A 13,406-nucleotide genomic window follows, 5' to 3' on the forward strand; every position below is an offset into this window, starting at 1 on the left:
CAAAAAGGGATAATATCAAAAAGAGACCCAAACTTTATTAATTTAATAATTATACCTTAAACTTATTTAATAATTATCCTCTAATTTTCGCAATTGATTCAATTGTATCAAGTCATTGTCAATAACTTATATTTATCAGGTATTAAATGGCAGGCTATATTGCTAAAAGTTATATTATAATTATAAAAAAATATAAATTTTAAAATTCTTCCACCACTTCTCTTAAAATTATAAATTTATTATAATTTTTTTTATTTTCTTTACTAAATATAATTTTTTATCATATTTATTTTTTTTAACTTTCATCTAAATAAAATATTCTTTAAAGGAATTAATTTCCCTTTTCTTCAATAAAAAGGAATAATAAAAAAATGTATTTATTATTTTCTTTATTTTTATTTGTAGAAGAAGTATTTGTAGTGTAATAGAAAATTTTTTAAAACAGTAAATCATAAAATTTCTCTCATATATAAAATCTTGTCCTTTTTCCACTGTATGGGGGACATAAGGCTATCAAATTACACAAGAAATGGCTATGGGCCAAGACTAAAAGAGGCTATTCATAGCTTGGGCTCACATTAAGCCTTTTTCATGAAATACGAGCATTCAATTCAATTTATAAACGAGGAAAATTTAGCATCAGCTAACTCCTCCTCACTTCTCCAATCCTGGGCTAGGGTCACCAAGTAGTTGCTGGATAATCTTTGTGAATTTTGAGAGATTGGTTCATGGTGTTGAAAGAAACATTTCATTTCGACTAGACTTGCAAGGGAAAGATGGCAAATAGCCTTCTTTATCCCTTCTCTTATACATGTAAATGCTATTACTTCATATGAGGTAGAAGAGAAGAGTAGTAGGCTTTTGCATGGAATTTTTTGTTGCCCACATCAAGGATTCTTTCTTTTTATATATGTTCAATTTTATCTCATCCTTCCAGCTCAACCCTACCTACATTCTCATATATACACTTTCTTTTTTTGCCCTTAAATTCTCCAAAAGGGGAAAAACAACTCATTTATACAAACTGTGGATGACTGTAAGCTGGACTAAATCAAAATTAACGGTTTGATTCTCATCATTAGTGAAGCATGATGGGAGATAAGGAGAAAAGCAGAGAAGTTAAAGAAACAAGTGCACGTGAAATTGCAAGAATATGGAAAGATGGTCATGGTGTCCATATGCATACAGCATTCGAGTGTGTATTATTACTATATCCCTCTCTTATGAAACTTTCTGGAAAAAAAAAATTGAATAACCAACTGGATTTCTATAGTCAATCATAACAGCAATGCAATCAGGGCTTACAAATGAGAAGGTAATGTTTCCTCGGAATAGAATTCACTTTGCGCTCATTATTGCAGCCAATAAACAGCAAAATGTTCACTGCCAACTAAGTTTCTACATCTACAGTAGATATCACCATCAATCCATGTCATCTCAGAGGCCCACCACATCTGGATTGCCGCAAAGGATAAGAAACAAGGTATTCTCTTGAACCGGTTTCCACTTGATGATGAGGAAACCCGGTAGAGTTGCAAATGTAAACCTCACCGCCCCTGTATTTGTTTTTTAAGGACAAGAAAACTTTTCAGTTTGCTCCATGGATGCTCCAACTTCAATCAAGTATGTGCTTGTTGGTGGTTCTAGCTATCTACAATGGAACTCAGAAAGTTCAGTCTTTCATGTTTTTTTTTTTTCTTGCTGTTGGTGAATGGTTTTCATGTCAAACTCCATAAAGTGGTAGGAAGGTTTTGACAAATGAGTACGCAAGTGCACCCGTGAAAATGTAGCTGTCCACTCGGTCCAGTATTCCACCTGTATGTAGTACCAGTTTCACAGAAATATTAGAGACCAAAAGCATATCAAAAGAGGAAAAAAGGTTCCACTTGGTGCATTTGCCCTGTCTGTCTGTCTAATTATTGTCCAACAGTTGAACAAGGTCACAGAATTCACATTTTAAGGATGGAAAACTAATGAAGTAGGTTACCTTATATAATCAGCCTAACAAATTAATTGAAAGAGAACAATATTTCATAAAGAGCAAAACCAAATACTGATACTTATTTTATCTTAACATGTTTAAAGGATGGTCATACTAACAAGCAGGCAGGACTTGATTCCAAAAGTTACCTGATTATCCCATCTTAAGATTTGATTTTCAAGCGCTCGAAATAGAAGACTAAGGGGAAGTCCCCATAGCCATTTCACAAAAGATTAAAAGAAAAAAAAAAAAAACAGGGAATGGGGAGAAGGAAAATCTACATTTGCTCTCCCTGTTTCTTCTTCAACCTAACATATCCATATTTATCCTTTCATTGCCCAGTCCCTTGAGTTAGCATGTTCATCTCCATGTGTCCTCTTCTGAAGACATTTCTTTTTGAGTGACAGTCTTGATTTTCATTCATCAGTGGAATTGGAGTACATGTAACAGGGCCTCTAAGGTGCAAGTTTAGGGTTTTATATTATATTCATGAAGCATATAAGAACATTTTAATGTAGATAAAAATTCAGGATTCTAGTATCTCTAATTAATCAGTTAATGGTAGAATGCTCTCTCTTCTCTTAGGACATAGGCAGCCAGAACCTAGGCATACCAAGGATTTCATGCAATTCACAATATCAAGATATAACACTACTGCAATCTTCAAGGGAAAGCTGTAACTGAAGAAATTACCATACAGCTACAATCACTGTACTCACTGATCCTTGTTCAAACAAAAAGCTCTCACCTATAAAGTCTTCTTTTTTTATCTTCTTCATAGTTAGTTAGTTTTCAAGTCATATGGAAGTTGGAAACAGTTGGAGACTGAGAATGAGTACTATGTACCTAAGAAAATACCATACAGTTATAATCACCATACTCACTGAGCATTCCTTTTCTCAAGCAAGAACCCTTAGCCACAGAGTCCATTATGTTTGTTGATCTTCATAGTTGTATTTTTTTCAAGTCATGCAGAAAGTTGGAAACAGTTGGAGACAGAAAATGAGTACTAAGTAAGAGAAACTTTGGTGATGGAACATATCCAAGAGGATGATAAACTAAAATTATAAAAAGGTGACTAAAAAGATTTTCATTGAGCAACAAACAACATATCAAACCAGCTACTTGTCTCGCAAAATAAATAAATGAATAAAAGATAAAACAAGTATCATATATTCTTTCAGATAATGTCTGATCAGAGAAGTTAAAAGTGTGCTGAAAGTCATTACCGTGTCCAGGTATGAGAGAGCCAGAGTCCTTGACACCCGCATCTCGTTTGATCATTGATTCCGTAAGATCACCAAATATAGACCCAAAGAAATTCAGAAACCCAAAAGCAAATGCACTGGCAACCAATAAAGAGGATATGTCAAATTAACTTTGATATATTTCACTAAATAGATGAAATGCATTAGCACTATCAACTTTGTATACACCAGCATGTTAGAAGATAATGACTTCCAATTGCAAATTCAACAATGTCACCTACTTAGTTCAACACCACATAAGGAATTTAATCACCTATTGCTGAACATAGAGAAAAATAAATGCTTAAACTCACTAAGCACTTCTCTGCAACTAACCTCAGCTACTTAAAGGGACATTCCTAGCATGCAAAGTATCCACATGAAACATAAAAACCTCATAATAACACTACTACATTAAAATGGGAACTGAATCCTTGTACAGAAATAAATAACAAATAAATGCATGTCCAACATTCAATTCTTTCAGCGCAGCTCTCAGGTATGCCTGACAAAGCATGAAACAATTTGCTCAGGAAAGCCACTGAATATATTCTTATAGTTTATTTACATTGTAGATAGTTTGCCATTGATAGAGATTACAAGAATTTGGAAACTGAAAAGGTCTGTCCATGTTACCCCATTTCCACATATAGACACACCAAGACATTTATGCATTAATATGCAAAAACATACACGGTGCGATAATTTCTTATCATTATCAAATTCCAGAGGTTATTTTAACAAAACATAAATTTTGTATTCACAATAGGCATGCTTATTGTAATACCCGGCTAGACTCCGGTATCGGAATTCCTACCGTCCGGTGGAATCTCGGATGTCGGAAACCTCTAGAAGGGTAAAATCATGTTTTCATAAAATGTTTTAATGTATTTTAAGGTTTTAAGTAAGAAAGAAAATGAGTTTTGAATGAAAAAGACCATGGAGGCATTTCCAGGTTCGGCCGCCGAACCTCAAGTTCGTCCGCCGAACGTGGGATAGTCTAGGGGGGCACGTTAGGCTTCCGAATGTGGCTTTCTTTCGGCGGCCAAACCCCATGTTCGGCCGCCGAACATGCATGCGTTTTGAAGTTGCCTTCGGCTTCCGAAGGTGGCCTGGCTAGCCACCTATAAAAGGACCCATGGCCGAAAATGGGCGAGCTTTCTCCCCTATTTTCGGCCAACGGTGAGTCCATACTCTCCCATGGTTGGTTTTGGTGATTTTCCTCAAATCTTTCAAGTTTTAACAAGTGGTTGCTTAGTTTTTGAAGATTTGTGAGCTTAGAACCAGTTTTTGGAGTTTGGAGGCCCAAGGAGCTAGATCTCTCCCACCTCCGAGTTGGATCGCCTCTCCTCTCGATCTTCAAGAGGTAAGAGTAAATACTCACCTCTTTTCATGTTTTGACTAAGTTTCTTGAAGGTTCATGGGGTAGAAATGCATGTTTAAGTTAGTTGTTTGTTGTTAGGGTAAATGTTGAGTTTATGAGCAATGTATGATGTTTGAGTTGCTATTTGTGTTTGTATTGGGGTTTAGGATAGTTTGAGACCCCTAAATGCTTTTTGCTTGTGTATGCATGTTGTAGAATAGCTAAAACGCATGTTGGAATGGTTTGGGAGGCAATTGTGCATAGAATGGCTGAGTTCTGCCACTTTGGAAGAACTCAGGTTCGGCAGCCGAAGGGACTTTCGGCCGCCGAACCTGCCTGTGGAGGCAAACTTTTGGTTGCTGAACCCTACCCCCGAAAGTGGACTTTCGGCTCTGGAGGGGAGATTCGGCCGCCGAAGGTGCCGCCGAACATGCATGAGTTTCGGCTCTGGAACCACTTTCGGCCGCCGAAAGTGGCTGAGTTTCGGCTCTGGAGGGATTTCGGCCTCCGAACCTGCTGCCGAAAGTGCCCTGTTCAGCCTTCTTTTGCATGTTTTCTATGATTGTTTTAAGGTGTTTTAGGGGATTTTTGGGGAGTATTTTAGAGTCATGTTCATGTATGTTTGGTCCCTCATTTGAGTCTACCTGTGTAAGTTCGGACCCGAGGAATCGAGGACCCCAGCAGTGAGTTAGCTGTTTTAGTGTCTTTTCAGAGCTAGCCTCAGGTGAGTAGAATAACTCTTTATGTTTCAAAGTAAATAAATCAGTTTTGAGCATGTTCATGCATCACGAATGCCATGAGATCTATTAGGTTGTTTGCATTAGAATTCACGAATATGTTGCATTGCATAATATGATGATGATGTGGATGGGTATTGGATGATCCTTTTGTCCTCGTATGATGTGATATGATGATGATATGGTATGGTATAGTATTGAAGTCCAGGTCGAGGCCCATTCTACGCCCCTGGCACTATGTTAAGAGAAAGACCAGGTCGAGGCCCATTCTACGCCCCTGGCACTATTGGAATGTAATGTTATGCTATGTTATGTTAAGAGAAAGACTAGGTCGAGGCCCATTCTACGCCCCTGGCACTAATGGATACGTAGAGGACTATTGGTGACAAGATCATCCTTGATTGTGATTTGTTTGTGATGCGATGCATTCCATGAGATCATATGTTTTAAATACAATGTTTTATTATTCTGCTCACTGGGCTCTAGTAGCTCACCCCCATTCCCTTAATCCCCCAGGTTTGCAGATACGGGATAGATCAGGAAGTCGTCCAGAGTAAAGTTATGAAACCGCCGGACCCAAACTGGCCCAAATAACTTTTGAACCCACTTTCCACGTGGCCCAAAATGGTTAACCCAAGTTATTTAGTAGTTCTGTGCTAGCTATTATATATAAATCAATTTTCTTTCAATTTTCCGATGTGGGACGGATTTGCGCCGCAAATCCGCAAGCAGGCAGCTGGAAGCAGCTGACCGTCACACTCGGTCCCGCTAAATTTTGCGACGTCCTCGTCGCAACTGAATCCATTACAATTGCTAACCAGAACCGGACCCTTAGGTATTGTGGTTCACTAGTACCTCGGGTGGCTCCACCTCGTCTCTCACGGGTAGCCCTTTCCTCGTAGGTCCACTAGCTCCGCACAATTTTTTTATGACCCAGGGTGGCTCTGATACCAATTGAAACAGCCGGACCCAAACTGGCCCAAATAACTTTTGAACCCACTTTCCACGTGGCCCAAAATGGTTAACCCAAGTTATTTAGTAGTTCTGTGCTAGCTATTATATATAAATCAATTTTCTTTCAATTTTCCGATGTGGGACGGATTTGCGCCGCAAATCCGCAAGCAGGCAGCTGGAAGCAGCTGACCGTCACAAGTTATGTGTTATGTAATAGTTAGCTGTGGACATGAGAAAGACATTGTAATGTGTTGCATAGTGATGTAATAAATGTAAAGAATTGTATTAAGGATAGAATTGTGCTTGGCCCTAGAGTATGTTAATCCCTTTTTGATACATGATCTCTTAATGAAATGATTTAATGATGTTTTATGTAAACCAAGCTTATGATATGTTATGTTACCCCATTGAAGCAATTGTTGAGGGCTCCAGTGTGGGGTTTTATGTTTATGACTATGAGTAGTGCATGTACAGGTTAAGCTTGGTGAATGAAAGATAAAGTTTAAAATTTTTATGTAAATGTATGATCATGTATAGGATTAAGCAGGTATTCAAGATGTATGTTAGGCTTACTACGGGTCCCGGCGACCTTATGTCGATCTGGATCCTAGCGCCGGTAGCGGTCCGATTTCCGGATCGTTACACTTATATTAATGCTTCCTCAAATTACTGGCCCACAAAAGTTTATCCACAAGAATGTGTTTTTTAGAGTGGCCCGTGTGAGAAAACACATCAGCAAAGACGTTGGCTACATTTAACTTAAGACTATGGTAGAGGAAGATTTGATACCTTAGCAATGATGTTGGCCAGGAAAAAATCTTCGATAGTATCACAGTTGTTGCTATACAGCCACCCAAGCCTGCAATAGTCCCTTCCCATGTCTTCTTTGGACTAATACTAGTTAATGGTGTCCTGCCAAATGCCTGCATTAAAGTAGGAAAAGTGTCTCATGTTATCCAACAATGGCATGGCCAGGAAAATAAAATAAAGGTGAAAGTGATAATAAAAGAAAACATATTAGCGCGACAATAAAGTAACACTTGATATGCTTAAGAAAGGAATTCTATTTTCCCATGCATTAATCATTAACTTTACCTTTCTATTTTTGAAAATAGCTTTGGCTGTTGATACTACAATTTAATTTTAGACTTTAGAGTGGAAACTACTGAAATGAAAAATTTTCATTATGAATGAGAAACTCAATAATTTGGGAAGTTTTCAATAGAAAACACTTCTAAATCGTTATAGGCTTTAGGAATAATAGATTTGGCCCAAGTTTCCAGGAAGGCAAATACTCATTTGTTAGAAGCTAAGAAGAAATGAATGAGTCATAATTTTAATACATTCTGCAAATGAATGGCTGAGAAAAAGAAAAAAACATTAGGTTACAAAAGCAGGAGAAATTATAAATAAATGTCTATACACATAAACATATGCAGGATTGTGATTTGGGTTTGTTAAATTTGGGCCAGGCCTAACTCACCCCAAAAGCTAGCTCAAGGGAGAGAGTGCCTGTAGCCCATATAAGGGATCCATTACCCCTTTCCACAACCGATGTGGGATTCAACACACCCCCTCACGTCTAGAATTTTTACCGGTGCGTGGCACATTTATGGGGCGCCCAACATCGGATGGGGAGGCTCTGATACCATGTTAAATTTGGGCCAGGCCTAACTCACCCCAAAAGCTAGCTCAAGGGGGAGGAGTGCCTATGGCCCATATAAGGGGCATATCACCAGACATGATAATTGTTACGTCTAGTATAATGAATATCCAAGAGAAGCTAGAGATCTGCTGAGTATTTTCAAAGTCCAAATACCTTGCCACCTATAAAAGCATAGGTATCAGCAGCTATGATGCTGCTAAAGGAAATCAGGGTTGCCACAAGGCCCACAGTCCAATGAGCTTGCCCCCCCAAAAGAACAGGCCATGATGCTCCTATTCCTGTCAAACAAAAAGCATGCAACATTTAATGGGATAAATTTATTTTCATTCGAAAGAAATAGCATTAGAAATCCAGCAAAGCATCTCCATGCACCATTTGACATTATACCTGTATTTTCATTAGAATATGAGATCCTAATCCTTAATATCTACATATGCAGGTAAAATAGAAACTAAATGAAAATTGAAACAGATATAACTATAACCAATGGGATTGGTGAATGTGATTATATTAGCTCTGAGTTATTATTGAAAAATTATAAATGTTACATTAATCCATATTATACATACAAAATTGACTTATATCCATGCTCTCAGTAACCAAGGAACCATTGCCATAATATTGCAGAACAGTATTTTTACATCTGTGAACACAAGAAATACATGGGTGACTCGGAATTTATCAGCATTTCATGAATCATAATTTGCTAACCACAAGTGAAATGAAAAAAGAATGTCATTTATGACTATAAAATATGCTTAAAAATAAATTCTTACTAGTGTTCAAGGCTGGGGCGGCCAACCCACATCGAAGCTTTACCCAGAAACATGGAAGATAGCCGCAGTAAAACAAACCAAACATAGTACTGCTGAGCTGAGCAAAGCGAGGATTGCCTCTTTGCAGAAGCAGTGACATTGCAACAATGAAAGCAGCAAATGTCACCGGAATGTCAATCTGACCAAAATACCTGACAATATATTGGACAATATCAATCAACAACTACTATCAGATGCATCCTTAAACCCCAGAATGAAATAGAACGGAAAACTGACAGTCAAGAATTAATGGATTCTCAGTCGAGTTAGCACAACAAATAAAAGCAAGCTGCCAAACTTACAAGGTAATTAGAGGCATCACAGCACATATAACAGAGCAAACTCGTGATGCATAACGAGGAGGAGGTGTCATCCCTGATGCAATTCCACGGCTTCTAACCAATTCAAAGTACTCACGTGCACCAACAAATACAACAGCTGCGAAGAATACAGTGAAAACCCATCCTCCAGCCAAGACGACACCTCCAACGGAAATTCCAATGCCAAGCCCAAAGATGATTCTTTTCCTCAGTTTACTCCCTCTCTGTTGAGGCTCCGAAACAGATTCCTCTTTTCCTGGGAATTTATGGCCTTCGTTGACTTCCTACAACTAACCCATTTCAGTAATCCCATTCAATTATCAATATATACAAAGTAACTAATGAGATAAAATAAGTAAACTGCATGTACTGAATTAAATTAAGTGCCACCCACTTCCCAGTTAACAATCACTGTTCAATCACTTCAACAAGGGCTTGAAAAATTCACATTTTTCTCATAATCAAAACTGAAATTGAAATGTAACAAACAATCTCGCTACTCGCGAAGCATAAGTTCCATATAGCTAAATCATGGATGCCAAATTATTTTCAAATCGCAATTTAATTGATATAACAAAAAACAATATGAACCGGAAGAAGCACCAAATAACTATGAGGTTATATGAAAGTAGATGAAGTTAAAACTACCTCTTTAACGTCTTCGTGGTCAAGTCTATCTGGCTCAGAACTGGCAACGGCCGATACCAAGTGCCTCATAGCTGAAATGCTGTTTGCCTTGACAGGAAACGCAGATTTGGATCCATTCAAGACCAGCCTAATGTTTAATTGCGAACATCGTCGAGAGAGAATTAGGGTTTTCTTCGGTAGAGAACGGCAGGGGCGTGCACATAGACAGGTCACTGAAAGTGGTATCAAATTGTATCTCCCAATTTCCACAAGTGAAGCCATGGAAATCAGAGAGCATGCAGCAGCAGCAGCAACAGCAACAGCAACAACAATAATAATAATGATAATATCGAAAATTGGTCAGCTGTATTTCAAAAGCATGTTGATATTCGGGGCTTAAGAATAGAGAGCGCGTTCTGATGCACTGAAGCGCTGCAATTTAAGAACAGTGGTTTTAATGGTGGCGTTGAGGATAGAGGATTTTTCTTTTTCGCGGTGGTTTGTCCTTTTATAGGACGACTACTGAGGTATGAGCTCAGAGAAAGGCAAACCACGCATCTTGGGTTGCGCGTGACATTGTAAACACCGTCTGCAGTAAGGTTGGGACAATACAGTTTGGATCCTTTATTGCATACGTGGCAACAATTGGAGGGTAAATCTTCGGCTGTTTCATAATTGAAATCATATTCATCAAATGTAATCCGGAGCCGAACGAAAATAATTGGAATTCAGGAACCAAAATCTGATTTAAACTAACCGTGGCCAGGGGAAGGAAGGGTGAGCTTTTGATTTCTTCTTTCTTTTTTTGTTAATTATTTCTTTAATTTGGCTCAACTCATATATCACAGCTCTATAAATAATTTCCGTGCTGTTTAGCTAAAACCTTATTGGTTGATTTTTAAAACGTGCAGCTCCTCTGTGCAAATGTAAATGGATAAATCCATAGAAAACTCCAACCCATATAAAAATTTTGATGTAAATAATTAATTTAATCATTATTATACGAAATCTAAATTTCTAAATACGAAGGTCTGCCTTTATTTTCCCATACACACATCTTGGTTTAACAAGTATGAAAAAACACAACATGTATTCTTTAGATAATAGGTATGGGGGAGCTGAATTGTAATGATGGAATAAGATCAGAGTCTGGCAAGTTGAGAGGAGGCAAAGAGAAGTGACTATAAGTAGAGCTGCCTCTTCTAATTTCTTGCATGGTCAATAGAGCTGCAACAGTGTTCCTAAAAATTCCCTCTCCTCCTATTCCAATTGTTATCGCTTCTCTTCCTTCTCTCGCCCTCTCTTCTTCATCTATAGGAAACACAGCATCTATGGTGTTTTCGCATTCCTTGACAAGCTTTGAAATAAGATCCGTTGTGAAAAAAGGTTGCTGCAGCACCTTCTGAATGAATGGCAACCGCAATAATCCTCCTGTTCTCTTGTCATACTTCTTCAGTATCTTGCCCAATCCTACAAGATTCTTAGATTTCATATGAGAGAATTTTATATCAGCCTCTTCGACGAAGAATTAAAGGTAGTGGATTTAGTGTTTAAGTACCCGTGTAATTTATATTGCTATAGTTCTCCAAGAGCACCATTTCTCCGTGGAAATCGATGATGTCTTTTCTAATTTTACTGATCTCCTTTTTATACTCTGCTTCTGAAGGGTGACTTCCATTTGGCCCCCAGGAATCAATCACACTCTGAATCCTTTGCTGTAATTCCTGAATTCACAGGAAGAGGGAAAATATTTTTATTTTCCGTCCAAATTTTCTTTCCCCTCTTTTTTTTACTCCCATCCAAACATAGCATAAGATTATACAATATAATGCTTCTAAAAGCATATTTCCATTCATTATCCTCGAACCCTTTTCACTTATTTTATTTTCAAGACATTCTGTGAGAATTATCCTTCCTACTAGTTCCTGACATTATAGTTTCATGTGCCAAAAATGGTTAATTGATCTGGTTCATCTTCTCTCTAAAGTCCAGTTTAATTAAAACCCATGAAGCGTAGACAGAGAGCGGAAGAAGAGTTTACCTTATGTCGTATAATGAAATCTTCTTCTTGTTCCATGAAAAAGGAGTTGAACTTGTCGATCTCATTGTTCAACATATGCACAAACTCAGCTTCTGCCTTTGCATACTCAATTGATCCACCCGACAACAGGGGAGCTGAAGAAAGTAACCGAACAAGCTTCTTCAATTCCTTGTACGACAAGTACTTGTCACGCCAATCCGGCAACGTTTCTTGTATTTGTTGCTTCAGTCTCTTGCCAAACTTCATTGCAAGCTCTAGCCAATTTTCAGACTATAGCTAACCAAAAAAGCAAAGAAAAGAAAGAGCCAGCCCAAAGCTTTTGCTGTGGTAGAAATTAAGAGAAATAAAAATGGGAAGGTGTTGTTAGCGAAAAGACTTTCAGAATATTAAAGAGCATATGCTTGGTGTGACGAAGTAGCGGTTAGAAAGGGATATGAGAGAGTCGTCGAGGTAAGTGAAATCCTCGGCATATTCGGTTACTGTTGTCATCCTAAGACCAAGGTTGTGAAACACTTTTGACTTTTATGTTGCGGTAATGGTGGTGCTATATTAAATTTATAGCATATGGGCGTTTAACAGGACTAGGGAATTTCTAATTGAACTTGCCTGTGAGCTTTTCATTGGTGTTGGATCTGTCACCTAAAATTATCTTATGTATATAATTATGGTACAAAATAAAAACTTGATTATACCATTGTGATTGTATAATAAAATTTGTGTTTTTGATAAAGGAGATTGGTTGGTGAAGAGTTGGGTTTGGGTGGAGGATGATCCTGAGGAATCCTCTGAGAAGCTTCCGTTGAAATGGAGATGGTGCACTCGGTATAGAGATGCAACCTTGGAGAAGGCTTTGGACAAAACCAAATACAGGGAATATTTTATTTCTGAACTAGGAAATTTCGCTTTCTTTCAGACTGGAACCAACAAGACAAAAAAGGTGGTAGCCCTACTTCTCCAAAATTAAATGGTAAATGATCACTTTCACATATATATTTATTAGAAATATTTAATTTAGATATCGTTTATTTTTATATAAATTAGTTCAAAATTTTTAATTTAAATTTAATTTAGCATAAAAATCAAAGCTTATAAATTAATTTTTTAATTTATTATTTAGATAAAAATAAAAGATCAGTTTTTCTCGAATGAATAAGGGCCCAATTGCCGGGAGGAGACTTTTCATTTCATGTGGGGTCCTTTACCTTATAAGAGCAGTTTGCAGCCTTTAAATCCTCCTGAGAGGCCCTAACACTGGCAGCCCAGCAAGACGGTCCACATGGAGAATATTACCTGTCAGGTTGCAAGTATATACAAGTCAAAACATTACATAAAATAAATTTTCAAAAATAATTTGCACATAAAATATATTTTATAATATTTATTTTTCAATTTTATAATAATTACTTTTTATTTTTAGTTATATGTATAAACAATTATATTAAGGAATTTATATATAATGATTATATTTTTATTACTTTAAAAATTAAAAGTATAAAAAAATATTTTCTGTACAATAAATAAATATTTAAATGCAGATTTGTTCAATGTGACAAATTTATATTAGAATTAAAATTTTAAATTTGATTTATTTAAAATCATTATTACTATTATGCTAAATAATTATTTTCCAAAATATATTAATTTATTTTGATAAT

The 13,406-nt window shown here is 37.0% G+C and overlaps 2 protein-coding genes across 2 annotated transcripts; both read right to left on the reverse strand.

Moving 5' to 3' along the window:
* Nucleotides 1-1,119: 1,119 nt before the first annotated feature.
* Nucleotides 1,120-10,191, reverse strand: LOC110616449 (phosphatidate cytidylyltransferase 4, chloroplastic). Its single transcript, XM_021758797.2, has 7 exons — nt 9,732-10,191; nt 9,066-9,367; nt 8,725-8,915; nt 8,102-8,226; nt 7,072-7,205; nt 3,211-3,326; nt 1,120-1,815 (listed from the first exon to the last, which is right to left on the reverse strand). The coding sequence occupies exons 1-7, from the start codon at nt 9,990-9,992 to the stop codon at nt 1,724-1,726; spliced, it is 1,221 nt and encodes a 406-aa protein (XP_021614489.1). The 5' UTR covers nt 9,993-10,191; the 3' UTR covers nt 1,120-1,723.
* A 308-nt stretch (nt 10,192-10,499) lies between these two features.
* On the reverse strand, nt 10,500-12,392 carry LOC110616455 (SPX domain-containing protein 3). Its single transcript, XM_021758811.2, has 3 exons — nt 11,752-12,392; nt 11,269-11,434; nt 10,500-11,180 (listed from the first exon to the last, which is right to left on the reverse strand). The coding sequence occupies exons 1-3, from the start codon at nt 11,995-11,997 to the stop codon at nt 10,807-10,809; spliced, it is 786 nt and encodes a 261-aa protein (XP_021614503.1). The 5' UTR covers nt 11,998-12,392; the 3' UTR covers nt 10,500-10,806.
* Between the last annotated feature and the right edge of the window lie 1,014 nt (nt 12,393-13,406).

The sequence above is a fragment of the Manihot esculenta genome, chromosome 1 (genome assembly GCF_001659605.2).
Source record: "Manihot esculenta cultivar AM560-2 chromosome 1, M.esculenta_v8, whole genome shotgun sequence".
NCBI lineage: Eukaryota > Viridiplantae > Streptophyta > Magnoliopsida > Malpighiales > Euphorbiaceae > Manihot > Manihot esculenta.